General features: G+C 31.4%; 1 protein-coding gene across 1 annotated transcript; it reads left to right on the top strand.

Annotated features, from left to right (window-relative positions):
- Window positions 1-7,171: 7,171 nt before the first annotated feature.
- LOC120082094 (protein JINGUBANG-like) lies at window positions 7,172-8,791 on the top strand. Its single transcript, XM_039037318.1, has one exon. It carries the CDS (start codon window positions 7,226-7,228, stop codon window positions 8,552-8,554), a length of 1,329 nt encoding a protein of 442 aa, XP_038893246.1. The 5' UTR covers window positions 7,172-7,225; the 3' UTR covers window positions 8,555-8,791.
- Window positions 8,792-17,927: the final 9,136 nt, after the last annotated feature.

Here is a 17,927-nt window from a genome sequence, read left to right as displayed (position 1 = left end):
TACTATCATCTGCAGCATGTAAACAGTGTTTTGCCCAAACTTATATGAACAGAATTGTTTAGTTCACCTAACGATGGGTGATTGTCTATGATAGAAATATTATTAGCAAATAATTATAGTATTAAAGACATATTAGCAATTAACTAAGAAGTTTGTTACAAAAGTTTGCTGATAAACACAGTGAGTAGAAAATGAGGAAGACGACAATATCTCGTAGAATATGAATTAGGACTTGAAAGTATTCTAAGTCTAGTTTATCGTTATTGAAAGTCTGATGAGAGATATTTGGGACCTATTTGCAATGATTTTGCGAGAGTTAATTTTTTTTTTTAAAGCACTTACAAAATTAATGTATATGAATTAGCATGTAGTGGGGAGAAAACTATCTTAATTGACTGAATTATATAGTTATAGTTTGTGACAGCTCAAAATGGACATAACATAATTTAGGTTGTTCTAGAAATCTCTAAACTCAACTAAAAAAGCAATTCATTTCAACCCTATAATCAAGTACTTAAATTCAATGAAAACAAACACTTGATACAACTACACAACTACAAAAAACTATTTTCACAAGAAAATTAAATTAATGTATATTTTTTGGTCTCATTGTGCTATTATATCATTGTTTAATGGTCGTCCCCCTATGCTACAGCGAGGTCCCTCTTGTATTAAATTGAATAAATGTGGCCAAGCTTCTGTTTGAATTGTATGTTTTAATGTATTATATCACAATCATGTTGGGCCTTTGCTCATAGGGTTTATCTCCACAGAAAATGACTGACCATTTGATAGAGTGTGGGGAAAAAGTTGCTTTTATTTATTAATTCTTTTGCAAAAAACAATATCTTTTTATTCTTATGTTCTTGGTCGCTACATTTTTAGAGTGCGTTTAGAATATGTTTTGGAACCACTCAAAATAACTTTTAAAATGTATTTTCAACGATTTTTATCAAAAGTATTTAAATAAAAATGAGTTTTTTAAAAAATATTTTTTCTCAAGTCAATCCAAACGGTTACTTAGTCTTTTAAGTTTTGAATTTTTGTTTAAATTTGGTTCCTCGTTTTCAAGATTTATGCGTTTAACCTTCATTTTTTTGGTAAACTCTTATAAAATAATTATAAAGTGAATTTAAAAATTAATTTTAATAGCGATAAAAATAGTGAAACTTAATTAATTATAATTTTTTAAATTAATTAATTGACATTAACATTAAAGATTGAATATTGATATTAACTTAATAAAAAAAATTGAGATTAAAAATGTACATTTTGAAATTTAAAAAAAAAAAAAATGAAATAAAATTCAAACGTAAAATTATAATATTTAAAAATTTAAAAATTAAATTAAAACCAAATTCAAAACTTAAAAATTAAAAAAATAAAATTTTAAAATTTAGAACGGAATAGAAATTAAACTTAAAACCCATAGGAAAAAGGTTTTATTATTTATTATTTTATATGTACAATTTCCTAGAAAAAGTAATCATAAAAAAGAAATCCTTGAGAAAAGGTCCCAATGCAATAAATAATTACATCATCCAACTAGATATGTATGGAAATAATAAATCAAGATTAATTATATGAAATAGAAAGAGATTATAACAAAATTAAATATGGTTTATCCTATAAAATCCAAATATGATTATGATGTGTAGGAGGGAAATTCCAAAATCCAATATCTATATTAGATTATAAAAAAAGGCATTGACAAATCAAAGATTGTCATAATGTTATTGAAAAGCAATTTTGCTTACATCCATCATGTTTTTTAATTGCCAACTTGAGGAAACAAATGAGTGGTTGGAGAAAAATATGCATTTTGAGAAATTATTGTCATGCTTAAAGGAAGACATTTTAATTTACTCACTTAACTTTACCCATTAAAAATATGCAAATTATGTAGCTTTCATTATAACAAAAAAAAAAAAAAAACAAATATATGGATCATTTAATTCTAATTAATAGATTCGTCCTCTAGATTGTAGATGATAAATGTACAATTAAAATTAAAAGATTTCTAGTTCGAATACTCTATAATGTTATCCTCTTTTGAAAGTGTTAAAAGATTTAAAAAACCGATTGAGATATCTATGAGTAATTTATTAGTATAAAGATAATTTAAATCTCATTTTGATTTTTGAACGTTCACTTGATAAAATATATATTTTAGTTTTTTTTTTTTTTTATTAAAAACTCTCTTGATTTTCTGAACTTTTAAACAAATTATTTAGCTCATGAGATTTTAGAAATAACAAATTTTGCTATTAATGTGATGATGTTGGTATATATTGAAGCAAAATAAACTGGTTGAAACAAAAATTGGGTGGTTAACTTTAAGTGTAACTCGATAATATATATCTATAACCATCCAAAAGTCGATCCTGAGATTTGAATGGATAGATATTAGGTTGCAAAATAATAGTAATATCAAATTATTGTTTAAATTTTAAGAAGTAAAATAGAATTGTTAAAAGCTTAAAGAAATATATATAGGGACTAAGATAAATATTTAAATATTTTAAAAGTTAAGGAAGCAAATACATTTTAAATATAGTATGAATTAGAATGGAAATGACTAAAGTATAAGATTATGGTTCATTTGGTTTTTTATTTTTTATTTTTAAAAATTAAGTCTATAAATACTACTTACATCTTTTAATTTCTTCTTTTATTGTCTATTTTTTATCAATGGTTTAGAAAATCAAGGCAGAATTTGAAAACTAAAAAAAAGTAGCTTTTAAAAAATTATTTTTATTTTTGGAATTTGACTAAGAATTTGACCAATGTACTTAAAGAAATATGCAAATCATTGTAAGAAATAAGGAGGAAATATGCTAATTTTCAAAAACTAAAAACAAAAAACAAAGGTTCTGTTTTGTAACCATTTGGTTTTTTGTTTTTTATTTCTAAAAATTGAACTTATAAACACTACTTTCACTTTCAAATTTCTTCATTTGCTATCTACTTTTTTAAACCATGTAATCAAACCAAAATTTTAGAATTAAAAAATAGTTTTTAAAGAGTTGTTTTTGTTTTTGGATTTTGGCTAAGAATTCTACCATGGTACTTAAGAAATATGCAAATCATTGTAAAAAATAGGAAAAAAATAGGCTTAATTCTTAAAAATCAGAACAAAAAACGAAATATTTATCAAATGAAGTCGAAAGGATTATAAGACCAACCTATATATTAAGATATTTTCAATCATTCCAACACTAAATACGGATTTAAGAAAGCTAACAATCCTACGTTGTTATATAAAATAATTTGGTGGAATAAACCAAAAGTAACTTTTTTTTGTTCGTCTTCTTCTTAGAATAAGAAAGCAAAAGCAAAAGCAAAATAACTTTTACATTGTACAAGTTGGAGTTTATTTAATATTACATTGTCCTCTGTGTTTTGATATAAAATGGATAAGTCAGCTAAAAACAGTAATCCAAGAAGGGACAAAATGTTAAAAAGCAAAAAGAAAAGAAACCCATTGGCTACCATCAACAAACTGAATGTCACCCATCATCATCATAAATACATTATATTTATAAATTAATTAATTAAAGTTTAAAGTCACAATTTTAATTCCTAGGGTCCAGTTTGGTCTTTTTTGTTTTAGATTTTTTTTAAAGATTTTTCTTCTTTAATTTTAATTTTTGAAATTAAGCTTCTAAAGTCACTCGAAAGGTGTATTACAATAAAAGAAAGTTAATTTAGAAAGTGGGACTCATTTTTTTACATTTGTTAGTGTTTATTGACGTTTCGCATTCATACTGACAAGTAAATCCCATTTGAAAATTTATAATCAAGTAATGTAATATGAATGAAGAGTGTATGGTGATCAATTGAATTGCACCAAAATTGCATCGTATTGTTACCGTTATCATTATGGTTATGGTTATCATTACCATTATTATTACTCAAAGAAAAAACTATGAATTTTGACACATTTACTATGTCGTTGCCGTTACCATTACGGTTTGACTCTCAAAGGTAAGTGTAACTATAACGATTACAGTAAATTTGACAAAATTCTTAATTGTAGGCAAATGCGATCAAAAGTGATCTAAGAACATTTGTGATGGAAGTCGATTACGATTGATCTGTCAAAGAATTGGTTACAATTATACTAGTTTTCATTACGAATTGATAAACGTGACCTAAATTCTTTCCCCTATAAATTTCTATGTTATATATATTGTCTATCTTTTATCTGTGTTTTAAAACATTAAGACTTAGTTTAGAATTGTTGTAACTTTTAAAAAAATGTTGTCAATTGAGATAATCAGCTTTACAATTAAGTAGATTAGTGTTCGATAAATTTCAATTAAGAAAATGAAAGAGCAATTTACAATATTTGATAAGTAAATACTAAATTGTCGTCGTTTAATTGTATTGACCAAAGTAGACATATTATTATTTTAAACACTTTTACAATACTTTATATAATATTTATTTTGTTTAATAAAATATTAGGAGAAACGATTATTATAATAAATAATATCCAACTAAAAGTTATTTCAATTATAATGAAAATATATAATAAGAAAATAAAAGTTCAAGTAAATCTTCTTATCATCAAATTTGTAACAATATAATCTCTTAATTTTAAACTTATAAATATAAAAAAAAAAAAATATAATATCTTAATTTTAAACATATAAATATGAAAAATAATAATATTATTGTGATTCAATATAAGAATTATGAAGCTCTTCACTATTTTCATTGAAATAATACTTATGAACCTTCCGGTTTTTGTTTTTTTGTCCATACTCTAAAAATGGTATTTACTGATTCAAAATTAAGTTAACATTAGAAAATACTAAAAAAAAAAAAAAAAAAAAAATAAAAGGGGGGAGATAAAAAAGATGCAGGGTCATTTGTCTTCTTGGCTAGTCAAAAATTCATTTATAACCGTCGAAGATTACCTACATGCAACAAAGTTTGTTAGTGGAGGCATATTTTTAGAAGGATAAAATAAAGAGTTTTAAGTTCGTTAGTGAAGGTGGCAAATTTAAATCTATTCTTAAAAGCTACTAATTACCTGATTTTACTCAATATAGAAGTAAATAAAAAAGTGATTCGGTAAAAATTAATATATAATCAATTTTACCAAATACTTAGAGCCGTTAAAATTGCTTTAAAATCATTTTTACACGCTTCAAAATCAATCCAAACGAGCCTTAAGCCAAGTTTGAAAATTAAGGTCTAATTTGATAATCATTTGGTTTTGATTTTAGGTTTTTGAAAATTAAACTTAAAAATATTTTTTCTACCTCTAAATTTCTTACTTTGTTATTTACCTTTTATCGATATTTTAAAAAATCACGTCAAATTTTGGAAACTAAAAACAAATAGTTTTTAAGAACTTGTTTTATTTTTTTAAACTTGGCTAAGAATTCAACATTTGTACTTAAAGAATATGCAAATCATTGTAATAAACTAAAGGTGTGTTTGGAATAACTTTTCAAGGGTTTAATTTTCAAAGTAAGTCATTTTGGGAAAAAAAATTAACAAAATAACTTTTGAAACACTTTTAAGAGTGGACACGAGGAGAGAGCAGGCGAAGCGTGTCATTCATAATGGAAAGAAAGAGACCACTACTTCGCTTCTTTGTTAGACCGCCAACATGAACTACTAGACGGGACCTTAAAAAATAGTTTTTGAATACTTATTTTTGTTATTATATTTTGACGAAGAATTGAGATGTGTCTTTAAAAAAAAAAAAAAAAGTGAACCATATGAAGAAAATTGGAGAAAACTAGCATAAATTTCAAAAACATAAAAATAATAACAAAATAATTGTCACTCAGATCCTAAACTTTTGTATCGGTATCAAATAGATTTTTTAATTTTAAGATGTATCTAATAAATCTATATTCTTTCAATTTTGGGTCTTATAGGTCATTGAACTCTTAAAAATAGCAAACAAATCGAAAAAGTCACGGACTTACACCTTTACAAAGACTATAAAAAATCTATTAAACATAAAATTGGAAATTGAGAAAGTTATTAAAAGTATAATATTATAATTAAATTTGATCCTGAGGTGGAATTTGTTGAAATGGACGCCATCCAAAAAAACAAAAACAAGAACACAGATAATATATGTATACGAAACTTCAAAGAAAAGAGACCCATCTCACTCATTATTCCCATAGCCGCGTTCCCTTTCAACGCCCACTTGCAATTAGCTTAACTATGACCTTCCTGTCTTCCTTGCCTTTCAACTTGTCCTTCAATTCCTCCTATCTTCCCTTTCTTTCTTCACTTTTACCCTTCTTTTTTACCCTCACCACCAACTCTTTTTTTATTCTTCTTATTATTTACCATACGTTGGACGAGGAATCCAACCTCTATTCAACGTCAATATTATAAAATTCTCACTTTATCTTTTTCATTTGAATTTTTAAAATTTTATTCGCTTCATTTTATTTAGTTGACTTACACTTTTATATGCTACATTGTCCGTGTCTTTTTTCTTTCTATTCTGGGTTTCAAATTTTGGCTAAACTTCAATATAGTGATATATCTTTCTCCGTGTTATCATGCGCTAAAATTTTTCCTTCTTGCCTTTGTGCTCTTCCTCGTGAGAGATAGTATGGAAAGTAACACGCTCTTAATACATTCTTATAATTATCAATGGATTTTTTCTAGTATTATAGAAGAACATAATACTTCCCCTTATTCACACTATAAATTTGACTTCATAAATATTTGTGGGTTCCACATTAAAGTTAACAAGTTTCTAACCTATTTTTAAAATAGTTTGACATGATATCTGATAAGTGGAGATATTTCAGTAATATATGAAATTTTTTTATCACGATAAATGTTCAAAATCTAGGCAGAAATATTTAAAGTAACTCATACGATACTATTAATAATTAATTTGTTATTATTAGCCGTAATGGTATTATTATTTTGGTGGGCTTGGAATAAAGTTACCATTTATGTTGACCCAAGAGATTTACCATTTATGTTGACCCAAGAAATTAGAAATTACACCCTTTTTCTTATTCCAAAATTGACCCTCTAGTGAATAGGCTTAATTCTTTCTTACCTCGGACGCACCGTATCGTGAAGACAATAGCTTATCTCCACGTGGCAATTTCTCAATGGCCATCCTCTACCCCTTTCTTCTTCCTCTATATATACCTTTCCCTTAACTCCATTTCATCACCATTTCTTCATCTTCCCCTGGTTCCTCTGTTCTTCACTCGCCGGCATGAGGGTACGATCCTGGCTACTCCCCTGCTCCACCGCCGCCGCTTCTTCCGCCGAACCCAGTAATAATAAACCGCCCGATTCCTCCTCCTATTTAATTTCCGACGCCAGCAGCCTTTCCGACACGTCGGCTAACTCATCATCGTCGTCGACTCCTAGTTCCGACACGAGCTGTTCCAGTCTCCAGAGCAATCTCTCCCTTCAATCTCTACCATCCATTCCATCTCTTCAGAAACTCCCCACCGCCACCGATTCCTTCAACGTCACTCTTTCTCAATTCCCCGTCGCCTCTTTCAAGCTCCCAATCTCCCATCTCGCCGTTCACGGTGCTTACCTCTACGTCGCCACCGCTCACGTAATCAACGTCTACGATCGAATCACTTTCTCCCACATCACAACATTCAATGCTCAAGATTCCTCCTCTGGTTCCGTTAAGGGAATCGCCTTCCTCCACCGCGAAATCCTCACTTCTCATCAAGACGGCAAAATCCGCGTCTGGAATTTACCTGAGAAGAAGAACAATCAATTCAAATTAGTCAACACTCTCCCTACAGTCAACGACCGCCTTCGCCGATTTATACTCCCGAAGAATTACGTCAACGTCCGTCGTCACAAAAAAGTCCTCTGGATTCAACACGCCGACGCTGTCACTGGACTCGCCGTCAACAACGATTCGATTTACTCTGTGTCTTGGGATCGGAGTTTGAAAATCTGGCGAGGCTCCAACCACCGGTGCATCGAGTCGGTGAAAGCAGCGCACGAAGACGCCGTAAACGCGGTGGCTGTTTCCGCCAGGGGGACTGTGTACACCGGTTCAGCCGATCGGAAAATCCGAGTGTGGGAGAAACCGGAGACGGAGAAACGACATGTACTTGTAGCGACTTTAGAGAAGCACAAATCGGCGGTGAATGCATTGGCGTTAAACGACGACGGTTCGTTGCTATTCTCCGGGGCGTGCGACCGGTCGGTTCTGGTTTGGGAAAGAGAAGACAGCGCGAAATACATGGCGGTGATCGGAGCATTGAGGGGTCACAAAAATGCGATTCTGTGTTTGATCTACGTCTCTGAATTGTTGTTGAGTGGGTCCGCAGATCGGACGGTGAGGGTGTGGCGACGTGGAGCAGATGGGAGTTATAATTGTTTGTCAGTACTGGAAGGTCATAAAAAACCGGTGAAATCGCTGGTGGTTGTGTCGGAGCCGGAGGAGATGTTAAACGGTGTCGTATCTGTGTGTAGTGGGAGCCTTGATGGAGAGCTTAAAGCTTGGAAAATTTCTTTTTCGAATATTAACAGTCCATTGCGGAATTCGAATATTACGAATTGCAGATAATGGATTGGAATAATCAAGTTTGCACTTTAGGAACAAAATTTTGTACATTTTTTTTTTAAAAAAAAACCTATTTTATTGTTTTGAAAATTTTAAGTGTGAATTTTTGCAGGTTTGGTAGGTAATTCATAAGGCTTTGATTCGTAATTTCTACTTTTTCTGGTTATTAATGCTTAAATTCGAAACTTGTAATTATTGTTAATTTACTTTTGCTAATGGTAGTATTCTTTTAATTGTCAATATTTAAATTTCACGTGTTTACTTTGGGGTCTTCATCAACTCATCTCTCACTTGTTTTTAAAGAATTAATGAATATTTAAACCAACAATATAAATCCATAATGTCAATTACTCTACATTAAACGTAGTTCTAGAAATAAATAAGAGAAAGAACGACCTTTTCTTGGTTAATAATATATATTCAACCAAAATAATTAAATTGACTCAAATGTTTACTGACTTAATCAAACTTGTAGGTTTAATAATGATATTTAGATTCATTAGATCCAATAATTCATACTCATACTTAGGTAGCTCTCTCTTTCCTTTTTATTTTTTTATTTTTTTTGAAAAAATCATTTACTATGAATAAATTTTTTCAGTCATTAGTGAGACTAAGCTCATATAATAGGTTTTTAATCTTGTTAACCATTTGATTTTCTGGTTTTTAATTTTTTTTTTAAATAAGTTGATAAATATCTCTTCCACTTTAGGTTTCTTTACTTTATTATATTCTTTCTACCAGTGTTTTCAAAGATGATGTTAAATGTATTTTTTTTTATAAATTTTTTCTTAAAATTCAAATTTTCTATTTTTTTATAAAGAGTATTAAAGGTCAATGATCAATAATCGTACCCAAATATCTCAACTAGATTGACACGTCTTTAGTGCCTTCATCACGCCATTCAATTCTTTTACTTAAGAAACATGGAAATAATTATAACAAATATTGTGGAAAAACAATCCCAATTTTTTAAAACTAAATAATTATCAAATATAACTTTAATTACTCTTTTTTTAGTCCACCTTCAACTTTATAGATATTTGAGAGCTGGAAGTAACACTATTACTAAAACTACATTGTTAATCAAATTATGATTTGGTTGTAATTAGTAACAAATAATGTAAACATTTATTATAAATAAAAGAAATATCCATCATATGTAGAGTAAGGTAAACATTATATTACATTTTGTGAAAATTGTGTATGACACGATAGGTTCTTAGCTAATTTTTTTTTCCATTACTTCTCCCTCCTCTAGTTAGCATAAATTGTTAAGGAGAATCTCACTTTTTTTTTTTCGGGTTCGTGTAGATATGTTATCCTCAAGTCTTACGTCATTAAATTATTATATTCATATTGTTAGTGTTGTTGAATTGATTAAATTTTTTATCGACAAAATGTCATATAGTTTGTTATGTGACATGTCAAACACATGTTTCAATCTGAGTAGTTTTTATTTGGAAAAAAAAATATTTTTTTTATTTTTTTCGGATTTACAAGAACAAAATTCCATATATTTCTCGATGAAGATTTTCTTCCTTTAAGAAGTTATCCTTATAGTCGTTCATATATATTTGGGTGTTTGCTTTCCTGTAGGGTTAGCCTCTTTATTGTACGAGTGTGTACTTCTTGCATTTGAAATGAATATACTGTGAACCTCTATGTGAGATTTATGGTCATTAATAGTGTTACGACGTTATATACACCTTAAGTTGTTTTGTATTAGATTCATCAAATTTTCACATATTCTAAATTTAATGTAGTAAAAAACCAAAGGTTAAATTGAATTAGCTTAGTAGTTCCATGGACGTATACAAGGTAGGTGGTGAAGTATACCGTATACATAAGGGGGGGCCTCAATATATACGTATATCGTATAAAGTAAGCAAGTTGATATATACATCTATAAAGAGAGAAGAAGCAAAGATAATAAATAAATGAAATGGATGGGTGAAAGACTTTGATTTTGAAACTCAAAGAAAAAAAGGAAGAGAGGGAGTCAGGGACCCCATATGCGGATTTTTTGGGGTAGAAAATGGACAAAAGAAACTTCAAAATAAAGATTATAATGAAAATTGTGGAAACAAGGACAGATATATGTACCCTCAGGCCAATTTGCCTTCTAGCTGGCTTGCCACCCCACAATATAATCTTCTTTTTATTGCTTTTTCAATTTTCAATATTAACGATGTTGAAATGCTTTGAATTTGTTTGTTGGCGCTTCGAACAACTAAGTATGGGGTCTTGCTATCCGAGTTTAGAGTAGTTATTTACTTATTTATTTATTTGTAGTTATTCAAAATTCGTATTTAGCCTATTTATTTATTTGTAGTTATTTACGATTATGACCCTATGGTTTAGAGTAGTGCGCTATATAAACTCTCTAACCCTAAAAACGCCGTTTGATGTAATTTTTTTGAAAATATTCTTCACTGTTCTCTCCCTGCCTGTAGACGTAGTCAATACAATGTTAGTGAACCACGTATATTTATGTGTTAATCTTTTTTATTTCTACGTTTCTTTAATTGTCGATTTCGTAACAAATGATAATAATAATCTTCGCAATTCTAACATTCATTCATATACTCTCCCAATGTCCAGAGATAAATAAATGGCCTTGCCCATCCCATTATTCAACTTGCATTACAACTTGGGAAGCAGTACAAAACTCTTCGTGCGGGTAAGATTCAACCAACTCAAATTGTGGTTGCATTGCAACACACCATATATATATATATATATTATATTCACTTACAATTCGATTTCCTTAGTGCTGTGAAAAGAGGAAATTTTAGAAAAGGCTGAGAAGCTCATCCACAGCCTTAGATATTTGGATATGTGGCCTTAAGTTACAAATTTGGTTCTACCCTCTTGTATCTCCTAAAAAATTCAAATTTTAATTTGTTAAACGGCTAACAAGTGAAATTCAATATTAATTTAAGAGAAAATAATTTTATAAAATGTCGAACTCTAAGACTTTACTCCAATTATACCGATAAAATGTCATTCTTCTCTAGTATTTCTTGGGCTATTTTCTGTTATTCTTTCTCCTATCTGTTGTCTACATGTGTCTTTATGTATGGCTTTATATTGTATACTGTTTTTCCTCTTTTCATTTAAGAACATTCTCAAAATATCTCTCAATGTACAGACTGTTTTTTAATAGTCTTTTATGGTATCAGAGTCGTGAGCTCATCAATTTTCTTTTCATGGCGATTGGAGAAGGACCTTTGTCATCTTTGTCATCTTCTACCTCTGAAATTTAGTCACATTAGTCGTGACTCCTTCTACTCCCATACATACTCCAACTATAACCCCTACTCAACTCTCCCCCCCACGTTCTTAACCTACTCAACCTAATCGTCAACCTTTTCCTCCGGCACTACACACTCAAAAGGGTTTTTTGTACAGATGGCCTCATTTGGGAGGCCCAAATGAAAAATGGCCACCTATAGAAAAAGTAATGAAAATGGTTTTCTGCTGATGTCATCCACATATGATTTTACCGCTTCGCCCCTGAGATGCACCCTACGCGCCTGACACTACCAAGGAACTTGATCCTCGATGCACAATCACTCGATACGTGTGCAATTGACACATGTATACTCGATCATAACCATCCGCACTCGATACTCGATTAATGTATACTTGTTCATTTTGAATTGCTTGCACCTGTCGAAGGATATGCACTGTAGTTAATGCTCTTGTACGAAAATACATAACTTGGGGATTTTTCTGACAATTCTCACTATTCTTGAAATGTGAAGTAATTTTTTTTTATTAACTAAGAACAAATAGAATTGAAACACAAAAGAGAAAATTGAGCTCTCTTTCCCTCCAAAAAACCCACTTCACAAAACCTGCTTTTCTTAACAGAGGTCAAGTTATAAAGGCATTCAAATCATTTCAATATACTGTCTCACACCTCAAGTAAGTAAATGTGCTAGTTTTTTTTCTCATTTTTTGCTCATGTTTTTTACTTTTTTGACGTTGTGCGAGACGTATGAATGTAACAAAGAGAACGAGTGAGTGTGAGTTTGTGCACTAAGACATGCGAGTAGCTTCCAATGGAGTGGGGATAAAGGGAAAGAAAGCTATGAAACAGTAAGCATCGAGTTAAGAATACTGAGTATCGAGGGGCGAGTACTAGGTATCGAGTATCGTGTAACGAAGAGCGTATATCGAGGATCGAGTATAGCGAGTATTTAACAATAACTAATTTTCCTAACTGCTCATTTTTTGTATTGTTTTTTCTTAAAGGATGGAGAAGTATATATTCTTACGTTATGGTGGTACATGGGACGACATAGAAGAACACTATATTCGAGGCCATTTGAAGCATTTGCTAGTTTCAAGCACATTGACATATAATGAATTGGTAACTCAGTATATGAGATCATGCAAGTTAGTTCAATAGAGTTCAAGATTATAATAAGGGTAAAATATAAGATGGATATTGATTCTCCTTCAGTATGCTTAATGGACGATGTTGATGTTAAATTTCTCCTCTCAGAGTATGACTGTACTAGACTGCAGGTATTTGTAAGTTTTGAGAAAATTGAAGAAATTCATCGCGAGGTAACATTTGATTACCCAAAGAGAGAAGACCAACCCATGTATGGAGCGGATGTCAATGAGAATGATGTTTTGTCCATCGGGTGTCTCACTGAAAAACGAAAACATCAATGTTAATATAGCGAATGTATTGCATCCGAATGTGACAATAGAAGAGGTTGGGACATGTGTAAATGATAATTTGATGATAGAAGAAGAAGAGGCTACGAATGAAGAACAACCAACCTAAGTTGTTTTAAGGAGTGGTCCTTCTATTGTGAATGAAGAACAACCAACTATAATTTTGTCAAATGATTTTGGTTATTTTGTTGGGAGTGTGCCTCACCAAAATCTATGCATTGTACTACCATCTAGTAGTAATGCTAGAATGGGGGACTTGATCATGCAACCACAGTTGTTTGTAGGGTTGGGGGATACAGTTGAAGTAGGTCAAATTTTCATTAGTAAAAGTGATGTGAAAATGAGGTTAGCCATGTTGGCCATTAAGAATAACTTTGAGCTACGGGGTAAAAAATCAAACAAAAAATTGTATACTATTCAGTGTTTACACCCGACTTGTAAGTGGGTCATTCAAGTAATTAAAATGGACGGATGTGATATTTCAAGGACAAGTCCATTAGAAGTTTTTTTAACGATGCTTACAGAACGTATCGAGAATTAGAATTCAAGCGCCATTGGGTCTAAATAGTGAATTATAACAATGGTTCACTTGCAAGATATTTAAGGATGCTAATATTCAGCGATGGACACAGTGTTACCAGTTTGGAACCGATATGATAACATGACCAACAATAATGCCGAATGCTTCAATGTTATTACCAAAGAAGCCCGAGTGTTGCCAATACCTTGGTTGCTAGAATACATAAGAGGTCTACTTCAAGGTTGGTTTTATGAGAGGGGAACAATGTGGTCAAATAGTATATTGACACATTCAAAGTATGCAGAAGAAATAATGAGTTTAAGAGCTAGGCGACACCGAGTAAATCCAATCGATTGTTATAGATTTCATGTCGAGGAAGGTGGATTAGATGGTATCGTCAACCTTAACACTTGAAAATGTAGTTGCATACAATTCCAGTGTTTGGAGATTTTGTTTTCGCACACTATTGCTGCAGTTAGAGAGTGCAATATCAATTTGTTTACTCTATGCAACATATTTTTCACCTTTATGACTTATCCTACTCAAACCCTAAACTCTAGAAGGTTTGAATACCAAAAATATGAAAATCGAAAAAAAAAAATTGAATTCCAACCAAACATGCAAGATATGAAACCAAAATGAAAATCGTATTGATCGAGTATCGGGTATACCAAAATATAACAAACAAAAAGACGAATGATACCAAAATATAAACAAAGAAATGAATGTTAACTGATATAGAGAGAATTGAAAGAGTTTCGAGTGTAGAGGCACAATTGTCGAGGGATATAAAATCGGAAGAAGAGAGAAAATAAGAAACAAGTTGAAGTAGTGAAATAATAGACTTCAAACGGGTTAAGAATTCAAAACGTTCAAAATAATCGAGTATACATTAATCGAGTATCGAGTATAACGTGGCTATGATCGAGTATACACGTGTCAATTGCACATGTATCGAGTGACCATGCATCTAGGTATCTAGTGACCATGCATCGAGAATCGTATCATTTGTTGAGTTTCGAGTATAGAGGTGCAATCGTCGAGGGATATAAAATCGAAAGACGAGAGAGAATAGTATGAGAAACGAGTTGAAGTGGTGAAATAATAGACTTCAGAACCCTTACCTTTCAAGATCTAATCTTCACGTGAATTCCCTCAAATGAACACCACCACGAACGGCTACCTCAATATTCTTTGGATGAGAATCCAAGAGGAATGGGGCTCTGACTATTTTTGTGAGAGAAGGGATTTGAGAGAATTTTTACTTTTGAAGGCAGAATGAGATTGCAGGAAAAAAATACAGAACACTTCTGTTTCACATGGATCTGATAGGATGAAGATGAAGATATCCTCCACTACCAACCCTACACATTACATGGGTTGAAAGATTATTAGGGAGAAAAGTTATTTTCCTCCCATTAATTAAAAAATAAATTGAATTAATAAAATATTTTAATTTAAAATAATATAATATATATCTATATATAGAATAACTAATTTATTATACATATACATATATACATAACTATATGTTATATCTCATGTAACATATAATCTATAGTTTCTATATTGTATCAAATACAATATAGCCTATAGTTTAATTCTCTCAACCACGATATTTAATATAAATCTAATTTATAATAAATTTAATTATATGAATCCAATTCACATAATTAATATTCGAATCATATTCAAATATTTATTTCCTCTCAAATAAGCTTTATATTATAATGTATCAAATATATTATAGTAATTATATTATATATAATTAGAATTAAATTAATTATATCACATATACTAATTCCTTCAATTAATTTAAATAATTAAAATTAATTCAAAAACTGATTCTCATTTGTTCTTGTTGAGCTACCGAAGGGATCTCATGGACCTATAGCTTGAAGCTCTAACGGTACGTAAATAATTAATTAAACTCTTTAATTAAATTATTTACTATCTATCAACTGTTAGGCACTCTACTAAAGATCGACAGTTGCACTCTTGGCACTACAGATATATTTATGTGTCCATTAGGTATAACCAATCAACAGTACGATGACCCTTCACAAATTGCTTGTAAGTACAGTTGGGCCAAAATTATCTTTTTGCCTCTATATTTACATTTATCTCCTTAAGTACCACTGATCCCTCTAATGAACAATAAATCATAGTTCAAATATGATAAACCCCTATCGAGCTAGAAGAGGGAGTGGCGGCACATTATTTTAACCTTGGAATCAATCCTTAGGGAAGCACTTTATCTACTTATCTCGACATTGGGGAAAGAGTGAATTCCTTTTTATGTAGCTGTGTCCCCAGTTCCCCAATCAGACGAATCCTAAAAATGGTAAGCTTGTTGAGTCGGCGATCTAGCCACTCTCACCCATCAAATTAAAGGATCGCCTTCATAGGCAGGAGTTCACAACTCACTCAGGATTCAGATCATGTTATCTATGGTCATCTTGGTGAAATGTAAGTCTCTATTATGAATAGTGTTATAAAATGAGACTAAACATTTCGTGGTCCGATCTTATACAAACATCTTTGTATAGAATATTCCCGCTTACATGTCTCCACATGAATAATCAGAATCAGATCATTTGTAGCATTTTACAATAATTGTAACATCTACAAAGTGAGCCATACTCGTAGTGTCACTAGGATAAGGTATCCAGCCATATCCATCTACTACAGACTATTTAGGTTATCACTTAAACATGATCTACCCATATGTCTAACATACATGTTTAAGCTACAAGATAACCTTGGATTTTAGTTTATTGGTTTGAGGTTAATGCAACTCAAAATGAAATAAAACATCATATACTTTATTAAATAAATAAGTTGATTGTACAATACAATTAAAAACTATAGAACCTTACGAGATTTAAGGCATTAACCTCAACAATCTTCTACTTGACCTAAAGCTAGTGGGGTGTACAATATATAAATCAAACTAATATACAAAGTACACAAACAATAAACTAGAGCATAACACACCCAGTACAAATCTCCCACTTACCCTAGTCTAAACGTGGTCTGTCCCATAGATCCATACTCTGCAGGTGACCCTCAAACACCTTAGTCGTGAGGACCTTTGTAAATGGATCAGCAACGTTGTGCTCCAAAGCTATCTGAGTGACGATCACGTCCCCTCGATGCACAATCTCTCAGATGAGATGATACTTTCGCTCAATATGCTTCCCGTGATTATGACACATAGGCTCTCCGAAATTAGCCACAACACTACTATTATCACAATAAAGTATGATGGGCTATGACAAGTCTGGAACGACTTCCAGATCGGTCAAGGATTTCATGATTCAAATAGCTTACTTAGCAGCTTCAAAAGTCGCTACATACTCAGTCTCCATGATGGAGTCAGCAATGCACCCTTACTTGATGCTCCTCCAAACTACTGCTCTTCCGTTAAGAGTGAACCCTAATCCTGATGTGAATTTCCTAGAATCCTTATCAGTTTAGAAATCAGAGTCTGTGTATCCTGTAAAGATTAGATCCTTAGAACCATTCACAAGCATGTAGTCCTCGTTCTCCTTAGATACTTGAGGATATTTTTAATAACGGTTCAGTGATCATATCCTGAATTAGACTGATATCTACTTACTATCCCCACTGCATAGTAAATGTAAGATATAGTATATAACATCGCATATATTAAGCTACCAACAGTCAATGCATAGGGGATCCGTCTCATTTTCTCAACCTCTTGAGGCGTCTTAGGACACAGTTCCTTGGAAAATATTATTCCATGCCTAAAAGGTAGCAAACCTCTCTTGAAGTTCTGCATCGAATACTTGACAAGCATCTTGTCAATGTATGATGCTTAAGACAGAGCTAGTGTTTTGTTCTTTCGATCTCTAAAGATCTGAATTCCTAGAGCAAATTGAGCCTCTCCCAAATCTTTCATTTGGAATTGGGTTACTAGCCAGTTCTTAACTTCAGTTAGTAGACCTACATCATTCCCAATGATTAGGATCTAGAAAAACTATTGATTCGTTGACAATCCTCTTGTATACACAAGACTCAACAATATTTTGGTCAAAACCATAAGATTTGATCGCGTATCAAACCTTATGTTCCAAGATCGAGAAGCTTGCTTTAGTCCATAAATGGACCGATTAAGCCTGCAAACCTTTTCCT

Source organism: Benincasa hispida, chromosome 7 (assembly GCF_009727055.1).
Source record: "Benincasa hispida cultivar B227 chromosome 7, ASM972705v1, whole genome shotgun sequence".
NCBI lineage: Eukaryota > Viridiplantae > Streptophyta > Magnoliopsida > Cucurbitales > Cucurbitaceae > Benincasa > Benincasa hispida.
Note: the sequence above shows the minus strand (reverse complement) of the source record. Positions and strands in the feature narration are given on the sequence as shown.

Bases quoted from the DNA above. Each gene is read 5' to 3' on its own strand.
- LOC120082094 (XM_039037318.1), top strand. From the start codon at position 7,226: ATGAGGGTACGATCCTGGCTACTCCCCTGCTCCACCGCCGCCGCTTCT.